The sequence below is a fragment of the Paralichthys olivaceus genome, chromosome 6 (genome assembly GCF_024713975.1).
Source record: "Paralichthys olivaceus isolate ysfri-2021 chromosome 6, ASM2471397v2, whole genome shotgun sequence".
In the NCBI taxonomy this organism is placed as follows: domain Eukaryota; kingdom Metazoa; phylum Chordata; class Actinopteri; order Pleuronectiformes; family Paralichthyidae; genus Paralichthys; species Paralichthys olivaceus.
The window spans coordinates 23,930,504-23,953,613 of NC_091098.1; the positions used below are offsets into that span (position 1 = coordinate 23,930,504).

At 44.1% G+C, this 23,110-nt stretch overlaps 1 protein-coding gene across 1 annotated transcript; it reads right to left on the reverse strand.

The window, feature by feature from the left end:
* Positions 1-1,350: 1,350 nt before the first annotated feature.
* On the reverse strand, positions 1,351-22,980 carry LOC109640605 (inactive dipeptidyl peptidase 10). The gene is made up of 25 exons (XM_020104695.2): positions 22,803-22,980; positions 17,090-17,204; positions 16,239-16,334; positions 16,005-16,099; positions 14,079-14,150; positions 9,669-9,721; positions 9,016-9,097; positions 8,413-8,533; positions 8,144-8,298; positions 7,462-7,559; positions 7,230-7,353; positions 6,819-6,860; positions 6,625-6,729; positions 6,040-6,131; positions 5,359-5,406; positions 4,515-4,633; positions 4,360-4,407; positions 4,023-4,121; positions 3,530-3,596; positions 3,199-3,393; positions 3,058-3,112; positions 2,856-2,955; positions 2,684-2,742; positions 1,803-1,875; positions 1,351-1,713 (listed from the first exon to the last, which is right to left on the reverse strand). Exons 1-25 carry the CDS (start codon positions 22,839-22,841, stop codon positions 1,496-1,498), a joined length of 2,370 nt encoding a protein of 789 aa, XP_019960254.2. The 5' UTR covers positions 22,842-22,980; the 3' UTR covers positions 1,351-1,495.
* Between the last annotated feature and the right edge of the window lie 130 nt (positions 22,981-23,110).

Here is a 23,110-nt window from a genome sequence, read left to right on the forward strand (position 1 = left end):
AATTACACTACACACTGTATAACCGGAATAATCATACAGTTGACTCAACTTAAAACATTTTAACAAAAACTGAACATCAAAACCTTAATAAAAGGAGGATTAATGGCATTCAATATAGGTTTCTCTATAAAGAACTCCCAACTGAGTGAATATGTAATGAGCAGTGTCATGTTTTTGGTGATCCATTTCAAACCCTGTGGACCTGATCTTCAGTCTTTTAGAGCAATAACAGCAGATATAAGTCGCTGTTAATGCCACCATCATTCTTCAGCAGATATCAACCACTATTAACCAAGCATTTCATAGTTATCCATCCAGATGACTCTGTTAGGCTACAGCCATGATGAGAAGTAAACAAACCAAACTAATAATTTGCTGTAAAACAAGAAGTTCAAACTTTATTGTCAAGGGGAATAAAAGGAGTAAGGAGTAGCTGGTTGTTTCGTGTCGGGCATTCATTTTCAAACCAACTGCATGCAGTTTACTGGTATGGTTTGGTTGATAGCTTGATGGTCAAGCCCACAAGCTAAATGTATTTGTAACATAATGGCTCAACAGTTTGTCCAAAGAAATGACAGAATTCTGCAATATACAACAAATGATTCAAATGCCAAGACGTAGAAAAACAGAAAACTACAATACTGACCTGTACAGACCTTCTTGCACTATTTCTTGAATTGGAGCTTGTGGTGTAAATTGTTTCAGCCGTCGTTCTTAGTCACATAATGCAAATAACACTAATAAAACCAGTGGATAATGTACACAAACTGTATTTGGCACATTTAGAATGATACATATGCTTCATCTAACTTTATTTAAGCCAGGAATCCACTGTGCACAAGACCCAAAAATCCTTAGATTTTGCAGTGACATCTTGAGAGTCTGCACAGGAGGATTCCAAGATTCAAATCTCTTGTGTCAGAGTTATCTCACTTGTTTGAATTTCTCGTGACAGGAACCTGCGTAAATTTGAATATGCTTGTGTCGTCTGATCTGGTTTATTCAGAAATGTATAGTAGGTTGAATGTTATGTAAGGTTTGCGTCTTCTCATAGCACCGCTAAGGATTTTCATGTCTTCTCAAGTGTTCCTGGCTCTTGGCAGAGTTTGTACGTTCAAACCTGATGGGCATAATTCAAATATCTGCAAAACACAGAAAATGCAGTGTAAACTAATCCACATCATGCAGCCATTAAGACATGCATGTTTTCAAGTCTTTGTAAACGTTTGGTTGGAATCAGTAATCTTCTAGTCCACATCATCATTCAGTAAATCTTGTAAACAAACCGTGTCTCAATCATACAGTATAACAGAAATAATTATGTGCAACATGATATACAGTACATCAATTTTTCCAGAAGTTGTAGGAGGTGATCTGATGTGTTTGGTCCCCACTCCTCTGCTCTTGTGCCTGGTAAACCGACCCAAGGTAATGCATAAAACGGCATACAGTCCTAAGAGAGTCCTTCCAGACGGAGGAAAGGGAAACTCTCGGCTCAGTCATCGTCCTCCTCTTCGTCCTCTATGGGCTCGAGGAGAACGCTCTGCTTCAAGCAGGTTTGGAGGTAATTCACCACTGTCCGCTGGAAGTGCTGGACGCTGCGGGGCTCTCTCAGGACGTGACCCTCGTCTGGGTACAGCTGCAGCGAGTAGTTGGCTTCCACCTTCACCAGTCGGCTCAGGAGCTCAGCGCTGTGCTGGAAGTGCACCCTCGCTTTGGTGAGAAACACACAGACATTTAGAATAAGCATTATGAAAAACTATTAAATCCAAATGTCATCATGAAATTTAAAACAATCTTACCATCTGCAGTTCCATGTAGAATAAGGAAATTCTCATCTTTCAGCTTGTTAACCTCCTCCAGCAGAGAGGCAGTCTGAAAATACACAACATGACTTTATACCTGTCCAGTAAAAACTAATGCCGCCCTGCAACAAATCCTACCTTCATAAAAGTTTTAATACTACTGAGCTGTTTGCTAAAATCGTTACAGTCGACTCGGAGGCTGTAGGTTCTGTTGCGGCTGAACTGTACTGCATTATTACACCATATTACACCAACTCTGGTTACCTCTGAGAATAAGAATTGACTTTAAGATTTTACTGCTTGTTTTTAAAGCCTGGAACAGTCAGGCTCCAGCCTATATCTGCGATCTGCTATCCCCCTATGAGCCTGATCACTGCCAGCGCTTTTGCTGCTTGACTCTTCTTTTAAATATCCCTCTTTAATTGTATGGCATATTGTTAACTGTTGGTATACAGGAAATCGTATAAATAAAGTACAATTCATTTATACTACTTAGTATTGGATGATATCTTGGGACATGTGATGTTTTGGATTTTATTTCTTGCATAATCTTTACTGTAAAGTACAGACATTTTGCTTGTGTTTAAATCATTGCTTTAAACATATCTTTTAATGCCCGATTTTGTTTGTTTTGAATATTTTCTTCTGTTATTCTTCTTATTTTAGTTTTGCCTGGTTTTGTTCTGTGTTGTTTTATTCCCATGGATTTTATAAAGCACCTTGTTCAGTATCTTCTAAACCCTCTGAAATGGAAACCTTGCTGTGAGGCAACAGTGCCATCCACCACACCATCGTGCTGCCAACACCGATATCATTAATTTATCTAAACTATTTAATAGGTGAGCACAGAGTACTAGAGGACAGCTTCCGAGCCTCACCGAGTAAGCATGCTCCTCCTTTGCTGGAAGCCCGAGATATCTCTCTGAGAATGCAGCACCTGAAAGCAGTGGAACAACTTTTACACCAACACATGAATTGTTTTGACATTTCACAGCATTTTTCAAAGCCTCACTCGATGAATAATATATTGATGACATGGCTGCAACTCACTGTAAAGCCTGAAGTCAGTTATTGGTGCCGCAGCGGCCGTGCACTGAAAGAGTTTATCTGTTGCAGCCAACATCTTGAGTGTTAAATAACCACCAAACGCCTATAAAGGGAAATAGAAAAAGTGGCCAGTTTAAATCAAGTGAACACTTTGATGACTTCAATCGAGTTGAATTGAGTTTTCAGGTTTTAAAAATGCTGTAACCTTGCCATAGAGGGCCATCCGGCGATCATCAATGTAGGGCAGTTGCATCATCAACCTGTAGAGACATCATAAAATGTAGTTTATCACTTGACTGGCTTTTCTCAATGAGAGAACCTTATGTTGTTTTATAACTGCACTGACTCAGCAACTCCAAGATAATCTTTGACTCTCAGTGCTCCGAGCTTGCGTGTATCTAGAGCAGCGGTCTTCTGTCCACGGCCGACCCCGCTCCTGCCGTCCACCCAGGCCAAGGCCACGCTCTGAGAGCTGGAGAGGACTTCAGGCCAGTCGAGGGAGAATTCCTCAGTCACCGACTGACTGCCTGGAACGCCGTCTCTGATTAACGAGACGAACAGGATCAGCTAGTGTGCTCACAGTTGGTGGGTTCAGACCAGTTGTCATTGATCATATGTTGCAAAACCGGTGACACAAACAGTCCAATTTTCTCGTGTGGTTGCTCAGCGACACTTACACAATGATGAGGAGAGGGTGCAGGTTGGCCTCGTAACCCTGAGGTAGAGAGAGCTTCAGGTGCAGATCTGAGGAGAGCAAGAAGTGTTAGAAGCAAGTCAACGCTTCATGAACATGCAGCCTGAAATACATCTGAACAAATCTCTTTACAAAGGTATTCCTTCATTTGAACAAAAAAAAAAGGAAAGAACATAATATTCACATGCATGTCCCTTGGGGCACTCATGACTCATACTGACCTCATCACACAGTACAAGAAATGTCTTCTTTGGTACTTCATATTTTTCCCTTCCAGACACAGACTGAGACTTGGTAAACATTGACTGAGACAGCGAGCGAGCCGTTACTTCGGCTGAATATAGTCTGAAGGTGATCTGTGAATGCTTTGTTTGTGCAGCCAGCATCATAAAAATCACCATAACAATTTAACTTAGCTCCTTACACACGTTAAGGACGATTTATATAATATATAGTGAATGGCTTCTTTGTTGTACCATGGTTGTCTGCAGGGAGAGTCCTGAACAGAGTCTCAGGGAGCCTCTTGTCCTCCAGGGCTTTAGACAGAGGGCTGTTGTCCTCCAGGACGACGTATCCTACAGGAGATAAAACATCACTTTGTTAGATTTTTGATCCTTAACATCAAAAACACACACAGTAGTCTCCATGGAAACTGCTCTAACTGAGAGCCACAGACAGAGGGCAGTGTTGACAAGCTTAAACTGATATCGTTCAGTTTAAGCTATCGTTCTCTGCAGGCTGCAGTAGGACACTGCAGGCCGCCTGTGTGTGTGGATAAGTCTGTGTATATGTGTAAGCTGATGTAATACTCACTGGAGGGGTCCTTTGTACTGTGAACTGTCACTTTAGGGATGCCAGGGCCTGGGGGATTTTTTTTTTTTTACAAAAGAAAACATTATATAAACCAACTGTCTAAGCAGCATGGTGGGTTCACGTTCAAGGTGAGAATGTGCATGTGTCTCATTTACCTAAGCAGTAGAGGGTGAAGTGGGTTTGATTTGGGCTGAATTCAGATTTAAAGAAGCTGCATCCATCTATGAGGTTACAGGAGATGCACTGTCGCTGGAAAACTCCGTCCAGGTCCACGCTGGAGAGGATAAACAACAAGGTTATTGACCACACTTAAGAAGAATACAGGACGGTTTAAAGCAACCTGATTTGCTCCAGGAGAGGGTCAATTGATCGCTAAGATCTTAGAGAGAAGTGTCAGCCTGGAGTCAAACTGCACCTGACTGCTCAGAAACAAACGTGGCTCGATAAGGTTAGACACAAAAGCCGTGGAGCAGATCACTCTGTGGAGCCTCGGAATGTCCTTTTCCACTCTGCTGCTTACAAATTTCATACAGAATCAATCACTTGTCAGGTTTAAACAAGCCGTCTTCCCTCCTGCGTGATATTGAGCTGTCTCAATGAAGCACAGCTGATAAAAAAGATATGAAACCCAGGAGGTAGATGAGGGAACAGCCAAGTGTGTTTATCACCCATGGGACTGCAAGTCTCAGCGACTCGAGCCTCAGCAGCACACGCAGCCCTCGTCCACTGAGATTGGATTTTTTTGTTATGAATGTGTCAATTCAGCTGTTGTCCTGGAGAATATACAGCACACGACAATAAAGATTCAAGCCAGTTACTCTTCCAATTGTTTTTTTTTTGGTTTGTGAGCGGGGTGGCTCACGGGCTGGTGATATCAGAAGGTTGGTTCGTTCATTAATCAGAAACAGAGGTTCAGACTAAATTATTTCTTCAGCTGTGGTGTAAATATCTTTATAACACTGTAAGGAATCTGTATTCTGTGGCTGCGGTCAGGCTCACCTGTAAAGGTGTCGGCTTTGTCTGGATTCCTCTGTGCTCAGAAAATAGCTGATGATGAGAAAAAAAACGAAGCACACACACAGCAAGTTATTCAACAAACCCTCCAAAGAGCCGCAGATCGCCTTTGGCTTTCTTTACTTCATCGTATTAATTAATTATTAACGACAAGAACCTTTCTGCACATATTTACATACTTCAGCATGTTCATAAAATCAGCTGTCCACTTCTATACAAATGTAAGGAGACAAAACCAAAGAGCAGCATCAACCTGTGGGTTATAGAAGTGAAAATGTCTTAAGCTGCTATCGTCTTTCCATAATTATACGTGACGCTCCCACTTCAGAGTTAAGCACTAATCTGCTCTGATTCAATTCATTGCCAGACAGTGAGTCAAAGCTTATTTGGGGATTTTTTTAATATAAGATGTTAAAATGGTATTTTTGCTTATTTTTAAATGGAAAACCTAATGTGTACCATTCACCCAGAGTCTGACTCAATCAGGGGATTTGCTCTCCGGCAGCCAAAATGTCTCTCTACAGCAGGAGATGATTATTTTCATGGTGGGCACTATTCTGCTCAACCCCTCCAGTCACTTGTATATTCATGGTGAGCATGGTGCAAGCTGATAAATGTGCTGAAGGGTGATTCAACCTGGCTCCACACACTGCGGCTCTCACATACATTTTTCCAGCCTTCTCGTCCAGGGCGCAGAGCAGGGTGACATCCCAGCTCCCTGATGTCAAGAAGCGAGGAGGGACGGACGGGATGGCAGGCTGGGTTACACAGAGAAACAGAGATGAGGAGGAAGGCTGAAGCAGAAGGCAGATATACAGAATAAAAATAGGCGCAGCGATACAGCAAGTGTGTGTCAGAGGGTGAGGAGAAGAAGAACAATTTGAGATACAGGAGAGAAAACTCTGATTTGATACCGAGCCACTAATGGTTTGCAAGAGGCCAAATGTATGAGGCTGCACTACCCTGCATCTATAAAACACTCTGCTCTTTACTGCCAAATTTGCTTGAGCCTTTATTGAGAACAGAGATAATTGCACATCTATGGAGAAAATAAAATAACTCAAACTGCTCTGCTAAGAACAGAGGTGGAGGCGACTGCGAGGAAAACAGACTTCAGGCTGCGACCTGCCGCTGAGATGTAAAAACTCCCGCTGGTTTATTTGACCCTCATTGAAATGTTAAAAGCCGGTTCTGCCTGAAATTATTTGAGGATGACACGAAGGAGTAAAAGTTGACGGTGCAGAAACTGACCTGTGCAGAAAGACCGGCGATGTGGTGAAACTCTCCGCGAGCGCCTTGTTTGGCTGGCAGGATCGTATAAAACACAGAGCCGTCAGCTAAAAACAGTGGCACGTCCTGTTGATGAAAAGCTATTCAGTCAGAATAAAGACTTCAATGATAAATAGGTGTAACAACAGACTTAATGAGACATGATCAAAACCTACCTGTCGTTGATTTTGCATGATGTCCATGGCCATTTTGTGTTTCTATGGATTTAAAATCAAATGCATCAGTCAGTTAATTTAAAACGCACTTGCTTCAACATCTACAGCTGATGTGAATATCATGTCATAAATAAAGCTTTTTATGTTCATTAATTATTAAGGGTTGCATTAATTAACTGTAATGTAATCCAAAGGGGAAGAAGCATATAAAATACTGCAGCACATCACTGAAAATTCCTCTCATGCAGCAAATGACCTTACATATTAATCCAGCCGGTGGAGATTTGAAAGTGTAAAGAAATCAGTCCCGGCTCCCAACACAGGGTAAAAGAAGCAAAAATTCTATTAAAGCTGTACACTGCAGAGAAGGCCATTTGGATTACTAATGTGGAACGAGGGTTGACTGCTCACCTCTGAGCACGCCCCTGTGGTGGCCTCGCACACGCAGAGCACCGACTGGTTCTGGGCTCGATTCAGCCAGCGAACCGCGAGCCGAGTGGTGCTGATCCAAGTCACCATAGAGACGTAGCTTTCTCTGAAGAGGTGATGCAGAAAATTATACACGGGGAGAAGATTGAGAAGTGGTGCAAATGGACGGAAAAAAAGAAGCAGTGATTCTTTACGTTCACGACGGAGTACTAACCTGGCCCTGAGGGAGTCGGGAGGAATCATCTCCAGAGTGTGAGCAGGACCATAAAGATTCACCACAAACAGACTGACTGATGGGATACTGGATCCAGCCTTTGTGCAAAACCAGAACAATGATTTATCACATACATTTTTGGAAAAACACTAGTGACGAAGGCAATGTTGTTGAGTTAGTAACTTTGGTCCAGACTAGCATGACATATCAACTAAGTATGGAGGTATATCATAATTAATCTGCATCAGATTTGTTACATAGTTTGCTCTTAATCAAGTGTTTCTCATTCTCTGCTCATGGTTTTATTTGTATCAGCCAGAGACGAACATGGTGCTTTCCAGCATCCTTTTATTAATTCAAACATAAATTCTCTAAACATAATCTTGTCAGCTATTCCAATGTTTTGCTTTCAGCTCAGCAGCGTCTCTTCCCTCGTGTGTCTCTCTGATCGGCTGCTCTGCTGCAGCCTTTTGTTCCAGAGGATCAATCAGCTAACAGCCCTCAGCTGAACTGATTCATCCTCTGCTCCAGGTGCGCTCTGACTTTGGAGACCGTCTCCACACCACCAACAATTATCTCAACATTCTGGTGAAATATCTCAAAACCTCCTTGATGGACTAGAAGAAAATATTAATGGTGAACAAACAATGTATTCTGAAGAAGAATTTGAAACCGTTTTTACCTTTGGGTAGTGGAAGAGCACGTTGGATGGGTAGAGACCTCCTAAGAACTGAGGTATTTCCATCACAGGAGTGGCGGAGTTGTTGATGCTGAGGTATGCCAGCCGGGCGCCGTCCATAGACCACCAGTGAGCGACATAGGTCAAGAGCACCTCCTCTGTTTTAAAAGACAGGAACAGGTTTAAAATACATAATAAAGTGTAATTCTGCTTTCTGGGATTGCAGTATTCAAACTTTTCTGATTCGTCCGTGAAGCTGGACGATGTCCTACCTTCATAGGTCCAGTCAGAGATCCCATTCACCACCTTCTGCCCCTGGTCTGTGGTTGTGAGACGCAGGGGTTTTCCGGCCACGCTCGGTTTGTAGTAGATATCTCCATCGAACACGTAGGCCTGGCATCAGCAGCACAGACAGACAGACAGACAGAGCAAATCCATTATCAAAGACGTGTGGCTGCAGGCTTGATCGCTGGCTTCCTGAATTGAGCCTCGGAGGCCGTCCAAGAGCGAATGAATCATCAGCCAGCACACACATGGGTGAGAGCCAATTCATCATTACTCGCCGGGTAATATGGTGCATATGAGCACTGACAAAGCAGCAAAAGCCAATTACGTTACAAGGAAAGGTGGATGAATAATATTACGGGTGTAAAGCGAACCCCATAATAACAGCACATCACTGCAATAACCCCGTGAGCTGGAGGTCTCTTCGTAATTGCAAAAACATGGCCCCACTGATGTTATCATTAAGAAAATGATGTGGAATGAAGGCCATTCATACACAGACAGTATAATTATGGATCGAGAAGGTTGAGGGAATTGAAAGGCCCGGGTGATAGAGATGACAACAATATTGATCCAAGTGTCTGTCTCACCAGCTGGTTCCCCTGATGTCCCCAGGAAGCGTACTGCAGCGCTGTCTTCTCCCTCTCCGCATGCTTCAGGTCCAGCAGATCCCTGGAACACACACATAAAAACTCAAACATAATCCCTCCATTAGGGAAAACTGTCCTGTTCAAAGCCCTCTGAGCTCCGTCCATGCCCCGGCCGTGGGAGAGTTACTGTATTGCGGAGGACAAAGGAGCAAGATGCAGCGAAGGGGAAAAACAATGGGGTTGGTTCATGCAAGAGTGCAGCATATTTCCACTTTTTTCTTTTTCTGGACAGGCAAACATTTCCCTCAGAGGCATAATTTCAGGCAACGGTTAATACTGCAGGTCTCCTAAAACTCATCTTCAGAACGACTCATCGGAGGCTCCAGTGACAATCCACAGCCACCACAGAGGTTTCCCACTGATATAATGCAGATTATGAAATCTCAGGCAGTGAAATCTGAATAAACTGTATGTTGGGATATGGAGCCTGGAGAGGACTGACGAATGAATGCATGTCTGACAGCGATATGAGGTTCTGATTCGATGAGACACGCGTTGAAGGGAGGTTTGTTTTTGTTAAATTCGCAGGTCTGCTTGCATTGGTAACGCTCATGCCCAGTGCAGCCCATGCATTAGCATTCACGATCACCTACCCATTAGCCACATTGTAGATAGCATAGGAGGCTGTGAAGGACTGAGAGAACACCTGAAAGAGGTAGAGGATATCATGCATACAGTGTGCCACACTTAGATCACACCACAGTTATTTTAGTGCTCACACATGCTCATAAATATAAGTTAAATGTAAATGAAACACTGGTAAATGGTAAATGTGTGTGTGTATATATATATATATATATACATAGTTCACCCATTCAGAAACACATAACGATTCCATACGCTGCACTATTTCTATCACACATCATTCACACACTGCCGGCACAGCAGTCAGGGGAAATTTGGGGTTCACTTCGGCATGCTGGGTGGAGGAGCTGCCCGACCGCTGCCACTCACACTGGTCAGACCGCACTTACAATTAATCACGAAGCTGTTTGCATTAACTTAAATGACTGCGAGCATCAAGTGGCTTGTTGCTTTTATAAAAAGGCAGCAGGACATTATGCTACAGAATTAGAAAGAAATATTAATTGATACCTCAATTCAATTATTGATAGTACAGATGTTCTGAGAACAATACCAGCATCTGAAATGCCTCCGATCCTACATGCAAACATATACACCGATCTAATACAGCGTCTTTAAAGTATATATTTTTCACGCAGATAAAACTACACTTTTCTTTTCCTGCAAATCTCTTAAGATGCACTGCACTGCCACTGGCAAGTGTTGCTTTTAGAGCGGTGATTTTATAGTGATTTTGCTGTTGTGTAGCCACAGCTAGTAAAAATGTCTTTCACGCTGGAAATTCCCACAAGTAAAACGGCACGTGCACCATATTCAAGACTTCAGTTTCCAGCTTTTTAAAGGAAGCAAATGTCCGAGATTCATATATTTATTTGATTGGTCATCTGTATCTGCCGGGACGCAAAGTCGAGGTATCAGAATCTGTATCTGGAAGGGAAATATGATATCGGAACATCTGTAATTGATAAATAGTTCTACAAAGCAGCAATAGCGATGAGCCTTGTGTCACTTTTATCAGACCAGTTATCTTAATATTGCTTTAATTGCTACTGAACCAATCACAGCTTAGTATATGATCCGTTTTAACGCTGGCAGCAAGTTCATCCAGAATACATCATTACTGTGATCACTAGTGAAGAGCGGAAATTTGGATCGCAGAGGTCTTTACGTAAGACTGAGTAAAAGAGACAGTATCAGCGACATGAGAACAGAAAGAAAAATAAAGGCAGACGTTCTTATAAAATACCATCATTACAGCTGATATCCTTCCCACTGAGACCTATTGAGGCTGGCAACTCAGTCGCAAACCTGAGCGCCAGCAGCTTGATGAATAATTAAATTAACACACTGAAGAAGACTAAGGGACCAGGATCGATGAATGTGCGCATGTGTATATATGTGTAGTGTTAATTGCTCACGGCATTACCTGATGACTTCCAGGTATTATATTGATTTCTGGGATTTTCTCTTTTGTTTGGACCAAATGCTTGGAAGCAGGCTATTTGCCCTGTGGCCTCTGAAAGCCTCAGCCAGCTGGAAAACCAGTTCCTAAAGAAATTAAATGTCACATCCCCTATACGGCACACTTAGCAGTGAAATTGGATTCCTCCTTTGTGTTGTTTGCCTGTTGTTAGAAAATGCATGGATGGAGTGGCACAGGGGTAAAGCTGCTGGGGGGACAGGAGGGGAAATAAGTGCAAAGGCTGTATAAATGTGAATGAGGGTAAACAGGAAAGGAGCCGTGCTTCAACAGAAAACGACTGCAGGGGCAGCGAGGGAGGGAGGAATTGGTCAAACAGGAAAAAGGTGATGGACGGAGATAGAGAGAGGAGGAAACAAAGACAGGAAGGGAGGAGGAAAAGGATGAAGACAGGGCAGGCCGGAGCTGACGGGTGCTCGACGCCCAACGAGGACCGATGTTGAATTACGAGGGGGCATCACTCTTCGAGACCAAAGGGGGCAGCATTGCCACAAGCACAATGTCCGATCAGCTGTTCGCGATTTTTCAAGGAACCCGGTGATTCTGCTGATGATTTAGCGTCGTGAAGCCGGTGGAGGAGGCTGGAAGTTATGGTGTGTTTTCCTGCGTCTGCGTGTGACAAACAGCCACAAAGAGTGAGAGCATCTGTCTCCGGGAGGCAGCGTGAACTCTAGTGTGCTGCCAGCAACGTGTCATAAATCCTCCTGATAGCTCTGCTAGTCAACCCCCCCCCCCACCCCACCCACTGCCACCATCACCACCACCTTTTGCACCCCGCCCCCTCGCTACGCCACTGCTGGGGGGGGGCACACCACACACACATACACACAGATTAAACACTCATAAGATAACATGACAGTGAAAACATATAGAGATTACAACGCCCTTTGCATGAGCACGTATCCTGTGTTCTGCTGTGCACTACAGAGATAAAAGCATCCTTCCCTCCCAACAGTGTTGCTTCCCCACAAGCAGCTCCACAATACATCGTCTTTGATACCAACACCCATCAGCGTTTGCTGCAGCGTGCACACGAATCTCTTGGCATTTTATCTGTTCCTAAACTGCACCGTCTTGGCAGGAACCGCTCTGTTTGGCTCCTGCTCATCAATCCCCCCAAAAACATCCATCTCCTCCGAGCTATCTCGCCATCACTCTTTTTTAATATAAGAAAAATGTAGGTCTTGGTCTTTCTGCTCCTTCTCCTCCTCGAACACGAGCCAACTCAAATCAAACATGCTCTGAGGAAATCTGCGTTCCCTTGTTGTCATGTGGCCGAATCCCCAACTCACATCTATGTATATCCTCGTCTCTAAAGCAGTTTATTTTCACCCACCAGGCACAAAACCCTCCCTAAAGCCTCCAGAGCTAATATAAAATCCAGAGAAGCCTTTTAACATTGCACACACACACTGATCATCCACTTCCCTCCACTGCACCCCACTCCTCTTGGTATCTCTGCCACTCTTCGATAACCATTCTGATTGATTTCAACCGGGCAGTGTATCTAAGGGCAAATGGTGCATATCCCATTATTCTTCTCCCCTCCATCACAAGAGGCTTCTCCCCACAGTTTTTCCCTCTCTCAGTTCTCTGCCACTCTCAGCAGCGAAACCGCTCCTCTTCCAAACAGCGGAGCCGCTGCCTGGTGCAAACTGCTTCAGTCAGCACAAATCCCCCCAGAGATAGACAGAGGAAAAGTGAGGGAGAGTGAGGAAGATGAAGCAGGAGAGAGAAGGAGGGACATAGAAGGGAGGGATGATTGGAGGAATAGCCTTCATGCATGCAAAATGCCAACTACACACACACACACACACACACAAACACACACATATCCCTTCCTAAATACACAAATGATTCCAGGTGCCCACAGCCTCAGATTTCCTCGAGTGTGTGCACACACCGAGCATACAGATGAGAGCAGACAATCCCTGCTGATATCAAAGGAAGTATGCTAATGGCGTGGCATAAATCAACCACAGCAACCCACAAACTGGGCAAAGCGTGGAGCCCGTTCCCCAACAGAGATATCTGAAAACTGATTAAATGTATGTTAACCGCTCAATTATTCAGTTGGGATGCTCTGTGTTTGTGACGAATGTCGTAACACAGCAACAGGCTCATCCGTCCCCCCCCCCCCCCCCCCACGCACAGAAAATATGATACGCAGTGATTACAGCGGGTCTCTCTGAAGGAAATCCACAGAGGGAAGGAATGAGAGAGCGACTGGGCAGCAATATCTGCATCCAGGTTTTTAATAAAATTTGTCCCGAGGGCTTTAATTTCCCACAACACAACTTGCCTGATCTTTGCACGGTGCCAACGTAAAGTGTGTAAAAGACTTGGGCCTCGTCCACCTCAATCTGATCTGAAACCACCCGCGATTGTGATTCTTGTCAGCTTCTCATTAGAATTCTCCCACAGAAGAAGCAGGGCGATTTCATTACCGCAGCTCCAACTTTGCTGCCCCCCCCTCTCCCCTTCCCCCCCTTTCCCTTTGCCTCCCACGTCCCACTGATCACTCACTCTTTCCTCAACCCCCCTGCACCTTCCACCATCAGCCAGTTTAAATATTCAACTCCCCATATGTTACACCCGTCATTTGGCGGGCGGTGTTTCAGAGCTACAGACTGCTGCTGCAGCAGAAATCAGCTCTCTCTCACACACACACACACACACACAGACACAAACACACACACAGACACACACTCGTGTTTCACTCCTCTCTGTTGCGCCGTTGAGGCTCTGACTTAGATTCATGGCACCATTGTTTCTCAGCCACTAGTGGCCTGCCATACATGGAGGTTTGTGAACAGGAGCAGATTGCCTTGATATTTATTAGTGCATGGGTTAATTTATGGCCCTGGATATTTACCTGGAGGTAAAAATGAAGATGGTGCTAAATATTGAGTCAACTCAGCATTCAAAGCAAACTTACTGGTTGAACGTTGTACGCCAGGAGGACAAACCTCTTGTCTGCGGACACTTGGAATTTGGTCGTGGTCAGATCCTGTCGAAAAACAAAGGAAGAAAATGAGATAAAACTTATTCGGAGACGTTTTGTCTCTCTCACTGTGTGTGACTCACATATCCTCAGAACCGCTCATCTTATCGGCTTCACACTTGGACACATGATACATTCAATGTTACTCATCTTCAAATAATAACGTCACCGGTGCTCTGTAGCAGCAGAAGCAACCGGGACTCATTGACCGAAGTGAGATCGTCGATCGTTGGGTTCTATATGAGGCAGGTTTAGAATGGCCACTGCATTAGTTTATCCAATTGGAGTTCCTCAAGGGTCAATCCTGGGACCATGCTGCCTTTATGCCAGATTGTCTCTCTCCTATAACTGCTGTGCTGAAAATGTCCAGCTTCAGTTGTGAAACCTGGAAACGTTTCAAATCTGGCTATTGTACATAATGGTCTAGATCGTCTTTGTTATCAGTAACTACAGAGATTTATATGAAACATTTTAGATTTGATTGGATTGTGTGATTGACTGAATATGTAGTGTCTCAATAGAATGACTCTTTCAGATTATTGAATAAACATAAAGTCAGATTGAGAATAAGAGATACTGAACTAAATGTAAGTAGGGTTTATACATTTTCTTTATAAAAAAACATTTTGGAGCCATAGCCACAAGCCTGAAATACTTGTGTCGTACGCTATTACAGTGATGTTAGGACCCTAAAATGCTTTGCACAGATAGAATCAGGACACAGCTTTCTAATGATGTATAATTTATCAGGGTTGTGTGAATATTGGATGGAGTACAAACCAAAACCCAAAACATCCACAGTGACACTACAGGTAGGCCAAAGTGTCCCATGGGTGGGACAACACATTTTAAAAGGTTGAACAACAAACTGTGTCCTTTGTGTTTTGTTTCTCAACATCCTAAATAGTATATTCTTCTGTGTTTCTGTTTTAAGCTGTAGCTGTAGCACCGTGACACCGGTGCTGGCTTCACTGCACTGTCCTCCTGTTAAATCCATGATGTTTGATTTGTGAATTCAAAATCCATTTTGTAAGCTGCTGCACAATTATCAGATACTATCAGATACTGTATCAGTGGGTTCCTCATCCCTTACACATCCATTAGTCCCCAGTCATCATGTTTTCATCTTTCATCTGTTAGTTTGCAGGATTACTCTTAAATCAGAGAACAGCTCCAGGAATTGTATTTTCTTTTGTTTTACAATCGAGAGATTGGACATTTTTGTTAATTCAAACTCTTTGTTTGAATAATTACCAGATCGTGTTTAGGGGACTGCAATTTGGTGCAGATCCAAATAATTATCTGGATCTAGTTAATTTAAATTAGGCTTCATCATCATTTCTATTCTAATTAGAGCCATTCAACTAAACCAATATTAACTCAGCATTTCTTTATTTGAGGAAAACCATTGTACTTCCTGGTATTCGTGACAGAAAATATATTTTTCTTATCAACAATGGCAGGGATGGCAGAGCCACATCACGACACAGAGGAGAGAGACTTCTTCTTAACCTGACAGCACAACCCTGCGTCAAGCTCCTCGGTGATGACCCATATAAGTCTGTCAGTGTCGTGCAGCAGAGGCGGCGTTCAAAATCATGCCCTTGCTTGGAAAATTCTCTTTGATGGCACATGTTGAGGACTCACAGAGCCGCCAGATTGGAGGGGGATGAGCCGATACTGTCTCTGTGCCAAATCTTTGTGGGATGTGGAACAGTGGGACTCATCAGCTTCTCTTTCCCTCCATCTGCAAGCTCCTTCCTTTGGGTTGGCCAGGTCTATCCGGCTGTCTGTGGTTATCAGCCAATCAATACTTAAAACCTGTCCTCCGCGCTCATAAGCTGTGTTGTTGCAACTCACCAGGGAGCTGTTGTCCAGCAGAGTGGAGGTGAGGTTGCTGGTGAGGCTGAACGACAGGACGTGTCCCTCTCGGGTGCGGACAGCCACTTCATTTTCTGAAGGGGTCAGGGGAGAGATAAAGTGCTGCGTTGAACGATGACTTAATTTAAACAAAGGCAGAGGTGCTCGCTGCGCCTGCAAACCAGCGGCTCAGTTTCAGGTGAGATCATTAAAGGATCGTTTGGGAATTCTTACCACTCAACCAGGCTACACAGGGGTCGTGAACCTTGAAGTCCTCGCTCTCCAGATCCTCCATGGTGAGATGGGAGCGGAGTAACAAGTGAGATTCATCTTTAAGGGCAGAGAGACAGAGTTAGTTCATCAGAAGATCTTTCCTGTGTACAGAGGCAAAGCCTGAGCGGGTTTGCAGTTGGCCTATATTTCTGCTTCGGTCTTGGATTCTCTCTTTTTTTTTTTTTTTTGCATTTTAAGTGGCCCTGTTGATGTGTTTGTAGTTTGGAAGCACTCGTATTGACTGTTCAGTGGATAGTTACATTTTCATTAAACCGAGCTTAGCTGGAAGCAGGGGAACAAACCAACCTGACTCCGTCCAATGATTCCATCGTTATATCCCGTTTGTTTAATCTATAGAAACAACAAAGTGTAAAGACGTTTCTCCTTTTTAGGAGCGGTTCTTCAATCGAAGAGATTATTTTGTGGTTGCCTGGCAACTGCTCAGACCCAAGAGATAGTCAACAGGATTATAACATCCCATAAAATGTTGAATTGTTGTTTTTACAAAGATGATTTGAGAATGTATTACATTTCACAAAGTCTCTGCAGTGAAACCACCTGAACCCTGACAGAGTCACCAGGAACAAGAGTCAGGTGAAAACTCTTTGTCACCTCTTAGGGATTTTTTTTTTCTACTTTTACAAAGATGTGTTCATTTGTGAGATTTACACCTGTTCTCACCTGTTTCCATTCTTTGTGATATAAGATAAAAGTAAATATGAGTAAATAAACACAGTTCCTGTGATTCCACCACATTGCCACTCTGCTCTTCACAACCTCCACCCTCCCCTCCTCTCTTTCAGAGCTCTTACCAGGCGTGAGGAGGATGACCGAGAGAATGACCAGAGACATGACAGCCAGGATCACCACCATGGCAATTCCAATGCCCTTCCAGTTCCGCGGGGGACCGTCTGAACTCCCCAGGTCCTGAGAGTGACGGGGGAACACACACACACACACACACACACACACACACACACACACACACACACACACACACACACACACACACACACACACACACACAATCACAGTGATGAATGTGAGCAGGGATCGAGGAGGAGGAGGAGGAAGAACATTAGTGCTGCTTCATTTCCGCAGTCTCACAAAAATGTCCCCCTGACAGGCATCTCAGCGCAGTGAGTCTCAGGGGGGATTGAGACCAGCAGCGCTGAGACCTCGCTGAATTACACTCATTTTCCATTTGAGAGCTGTGTAAAATTGTTGCATGTGAGAAATCAGACTTTAATTGCAACAGCAGTTTTGGGTGCACCATCATTTTTCTTCATTATCACTCATTATCATTTCACTTGTTACGTGACCGATGGGACACGTGGCGCAGCTAAAACAGAGAGTGAAGTTATCAAGGAATTTGTGGTGCCTGAAACGACTTTTATAGAAAAAGCCGTTTCCTTCCTTAATCTGCAAGGAGCCGCTTCGGGGAGGATCAGGATTTATTCAAGAGCTTTGGATGAAGTTGTTAATGAGGGGAAAGGGGGAAAAAGACAGGGGCTGTATAAACAAAGAGTTATAGACAAATGTGTCGTTGCCAAGAGAACCAAACTTCAAGTTGAGGCTCAAACCCTTACATAAACTCTGTAGTGTATATGGGATCTGGGGGAACTGATGGAATGAGCGGGCATCAGCATCAGTCACGATTAAACACAATTGCATTCTGTTCCCAGGCTGCGCTCCACTCCCTCATAATATGTGTCTGGCGCTGCTGGAGCCACATGCCGGCTGGAGTGTGCGAGTTAAATCACACAGCAACCATAAAACTCAGCCTCCATTATGGCGGCTTCAGCCCTTTGGCATCACCCCTACATCAGCCTCGTCAGTCCCGGTCCAGCACACGTCTCACTAGGCCCCGGGGAGGACAACAGCGGAAGGAGGGCATCTCTGCGGTTCACTCCTCAACATATTGCGGCTCCTCCGTGCTCCCTCGGTGACGCCAGCTGTCCCTGAGTCTGGGCAGTCGGCCACAGTCGCCTTACAAACCCAACCTATAGCACTTCCTCTCCGCACACACACATCTACCAGTACACAAACATACACTTCATTCTGCCCCAGGCCATCTGAATATCTTAAAGCTCCTTGCACTTGTGGTGTTGGAGTGCGGGAAACTGGCAGTGTACTTAAATAACTGTCGTCAAGATGTCTTCAAAACCCATTTCAGGAAAGTGAACTTTGCAGAAAAACTGAAGATTAAAGGTGTGACAGTGGGATTTCTCATCCTATTTTATGACTCCATGTGTCTTTTATGTAAAAAAAAAAAGAAAATCCTTGTTACATTTACTCATGTCGTCGTTTTTAACAATTCATTTCAGAAGTTTCCACGTCGTATTACGAGGGAGCGGGTCGACTGTATAAGACGAATGGAAGACATATGAGGTTTACTTTAACTGGAGTGGTTGCCAGTGCAGGACTCCCTGCCAAGGTCTCATCTTTAATAGATAGAGATCCTTGGCTGCAGTATCGCAACACGTTCAAATTAAAACCACCACCAGTTGCACCTGCAGGGACAACTTTTAAGTGATGTTTGAACTCTGGCAGGTCAGCGCAGGCCAGAGCTGGGAGATTGATGTCCACAACTGTGAATCTACTCGCCTTTCTAACAGTCTGGTTTATCTCATTCTCGTGCCCCCTCTCAGCAACCAATCTCTCACTGAACCACTATTATCCCTCCATCAGATTAAGAAGCCTACAGTCGTCTATGAAGGCTTTGGTAGATTACAGTCAATGCTGCATCAGTGCACCTTTAACACTGTCTGCGTGACTGTACATGTACAATTTTGGAAAACGGACACCCTATGTATATGTTGTATATAACTATTTTAAATTTTACATAGAGAATTAAATAAATATTCTAATGTGGAAAGACACATTTCCAATTAAATTCCTCCACTTGACTGATTCTAACACAGTATTTTCATTTCTGAGTCCATCCTCAAATTACTGTGTGCAACATGAGAGCAGAACATCCTCCTAAATGGGATGCACGGCTCCTCTCGTTCCCCTGAGCCCAGGCATTATGTCCTACTTCCAATTAAGGTTAGCATCGTTGCAAAGACTGACAGGGAGAATCCCTTATTTGTGTAAATTAGTTTTTGTCACACACGCAAATGAGACGTGCAGAATCCCCCAGAGTGAGCGGAGGAAAAGCTGGTGGTGTCGACCGGCTGCTGGTCACGATGCACAAGGGACTTTAATGCAGCATAATCTGCTGGCACAGGTGAACAGAAGAGGAGCTGCAACATGTGACTGACCCCGCGTATCTCGCACAGCAGCCTGATGGACAAGCATATCTCCATCTATCAACATCGATACATCTCAGGGAAAGTTTTCTGCTGAGCCGAATGAAGAATTAATCACGCATTGACCTTCCTCAGCAAGCCGTCTTTTTTATTCCGCCCGCCTGATCCAGCAGGGGAGAGAGAGGAAGCCCGAGATGAGGTGTCAGTCAAACACCAAAGGGTGCGAGAATGCAAATCAAAGGTCTGTGTGTCTATGGATCCACCGCCTGAAGGTTTCCCCTCGAGGGGATTTTTATTCTGTCACACCACAGAACCCCTGCTTTAGAGTGAGGTCTTACATTCACTCATTCAAAATAAGAGAATCAATACGGTGTACAGTTTTATGAGGTCCAAAGGGAAACAATTAATCGTGGTAATACAGACGTACAAGGACTTTTAGACTGTTGAGCACTGTTTCTCTGTGTGACACCCCAACGTGGAATATACGAGACCTACTCCGACCTATTCAAATTAAAAATCATAGCATCACAATGAACCATTTATTACGCCGCACACAAACTGATTCCAGCAAAGTGGCTCCCTTTTTCTCGGAGCACTGCACAACAAACAATTGCGTCTGTATTGATTGAGCTTGAACACTATAAAAGCAGGCCGTGCCTAACACAATTACTCAATCTGCACAGCATGCACCACAGTTAGGTTCTGAGGAATCCAGGCAGCGCTAAGAATTCATAAATTGGGCTCAGGAGACCTCCCTGACTCCATCTTCTCTGTCTTTGAGACAATAAATCACATGCAGAGGATTGAGGTAACCAGGCTGTTTGAGGATTCTGGTGCTGGATTTGCATACCTCTAACCCCCCCCCCCCAATTAACACGGGGAAATGATGTTTATTACACACATGACATTGGCAGCCACCATAAAAACAGGGGAGATCCATCGGCGGACACATGCAGGCTTCAATATAACCAATATGCTCGTGGTTTTAATGATTCACTGTAATTGCTCACGAGGGAACGCTCTAGATTAGCAAGTATCCCACGTACGTATTACCTTGTCAATATCTCTCACTGCCTCATTTCAAATGAAGGTCATCATTAGAGCAGGCTGTAACTTTAGCATGGTTGGAATAAATGGTTTCCAAGCATCTGTAGTAATGAGATACTTCAGCTCAGTATTGATTCTTATCTTTTAGATCCAGAGAAATGTATGTGCTCCCTCTCGCTCCCCGCAGCACTGCTCCTCACTTTGTGTTTCTTATCTCAAAAAGCAGTAGTTACACCATATGGGACTGATTTTTTTCTTTTTTGCCCTCGAGGCTTTTGCCAGACAATGCAGCGAAATGAAAGACCTGCAGCTTTAACCTCTGCTGCTGCAAGGCCGCCCTACACTGTCTCATTCTTTTCATGCTCCCCATCACGCGTAAGTAAATTACAGCATAAAAGGGTCGTGCATGAGACAGCTTCTCCCCCGGCACGTCCAGCCGCTCACAGTGACCGAGTTACTGCCTCTGCGAACAAGCAACATCTGTAAAAGACACGTGGGGGAGCGGTGATGACGTGTTAGTTACAGTAAGATACAACAAAGGATGCTCGACTTATCGCCGTGGGACTTTACAGAAATACTGTCTCAGCACATGATATATGCTTAAATAAATACATAGATGGAACAACAATGAGCTCGCTGTATAAACTATGTACACAACATGAAACCACTGTGTTGAGAATGAACATCAAAACAATAACGATACAACAGATTTATCCCCTTTAATTTCTTCCTTAACCCTGGAGACAAACTGAGCCAGAATCAAAGCTTGATGGTTTTGTGTGATATTTCTTTCGTAGTTAGACGTGTCCACGAGAGGTAAAGACTTATGTCATTAAACAAGGACGCACAAACACATGGCACAAGTGACAAACCACATTATTACTGGAAAACCCTGCTGCATCCTCTCACCGGCAGAGTGAAGTGAAGCAGTGAAAACCTTAATGAGAGTGTGCACATGTGATTTGTCTCATTATTAATTGTTTTTTCTGTGGAACGTCGATTATCGATTGGAGACAGTGACGTGAAATGTTGCAACATATGCAGCTGATGGATTGTCTGTATACGCCCCTGCAGCCGTGTGTGTGTGTGGGCCCTTCTCAAGGAGACACTAACGCTGCAGGAGATGATTTCAGACAAGTTTCCCAAAGATTTCATCTCATTAGCATTGTAAGGTTATTGTGTCACTTAACGTCAGACATCACCGTGCTCATATCACACAGCAATTAGACCTAATTTCACTAATAACAGCTCCACGTAAAACTCTTGAACAGTTTTGCCACCAGGGCTGCGGCAGAGATTTTCATGGAGGGTGACAGTTTGATGAAATCAATTAATGGGTCGACTTTGGCAGGATTTTTAAATGGTCTCGGTGCCCTGTGGATAAACAGAAGCACCACAATAACATGTCTGTGTGATGGTGCACTACAAAGTTTTATCCATGGAGGGAAGCACTGCATTTAGTCCTGCATAGATATTCGTCGGGCATGTCCATCGGCAATATAAATAACTGATTATTAGATCAGAAATGGACACACGTTACGCCATGAATATAAAATCCACCTACTCAACTGTAATTAGCCTTCATGAAATATCTCGCACTAAAACATAGTGAAATAAATGAGAAGACACAGGAACTTGAACAAGAGATGTGCATTTAAAATGCAAGGATTATATTTGACTGTATGTCTATGTTATCGACTGGGAACATTAAACAGATGGCATTGTCTTCCTTCACTGGCAATACCTCAGCACAAGCAGAGGGATAATCAATCATACACTGAGTGCAGCCTGTCAGCCCCTTTGTCACACATGCAGGTCCACACTGGAGGGGTGGGGGGGCAGTCTGCTGGGACACATCTGGATATTAGAGGAAAAGATTACAACTGTTCCTGGTGCAGATGTGATGCTAAAAGTCTGGATGGGACATGAAGGAGTGAGAGGATGTGGACGTCGGTGTTACTACAGCAGGCTGCCTGCACCGCAGTGCACGGTGTCAGGGGTGTCCAGTCCACAAGATTGATATTGACGAGCAGAAAAGTCTGAATGGGCGAAATGGCTGGAATCGATAGTCACAGTGTAGTGGGGGCACACACGAGGAATCCCTCTGCTGCACAACACACACACACACACACACACACACATCATGCACGCTGCACTCACATCTGCTCTGAATATGATGCAAAGTAAAGTCACAGCAACAAATAAATTAAACTCGTGCACGTACCAGCTCCGTGGTCATGTTTTGTTGAGTTGTTGCAATCATTGTAATCCGCAACAAGCTCCGCAACGCTTGTGCCTCTGTCGCCTGAAAACCCGCCGAGCAGCTGCACTGGAATCCTGCGGAGCTTCCTCTGCATGCTCCGCTCCCGCAAGTTTCCCTCACTGGAGCTGATGGTCTCTCTCTCTCTCTCTCTCTCTCCCTCTCTCTCTCTCTCTCCCCCTCTCTCCAATCTGTTTATAGGCTATCGATTGGCTGAGAAATTAATCATGACAGGCAGTTGGATGTATAGATGAGCTACACTGGAAGACTTC

Excerpts from the sequence above, each read along its gene's own strand:
- LOC109640605 (XM_020104695.2), bottom strand. The coding sequence starts at position 22,841 with ATGATTGCAACAACTCAACAAAACATGACCACGGAGCTG. Across the intron at positions 14,151-16,004 it reads TGCTGGACAACAGCTCCCTG|GATCTGACCACGACCAAATT; the intron begins GTGAGTTGCAAC and ends GTTTTTCGACAG. Across the intron at positions 9,722-14,078 it reads TGGCGTACAACGTTCAACCA|GTGTTCTCTCAGTCCTTCAC; the intron begins GTAAGTTTGCTT and ends TACCTCTTTCAG.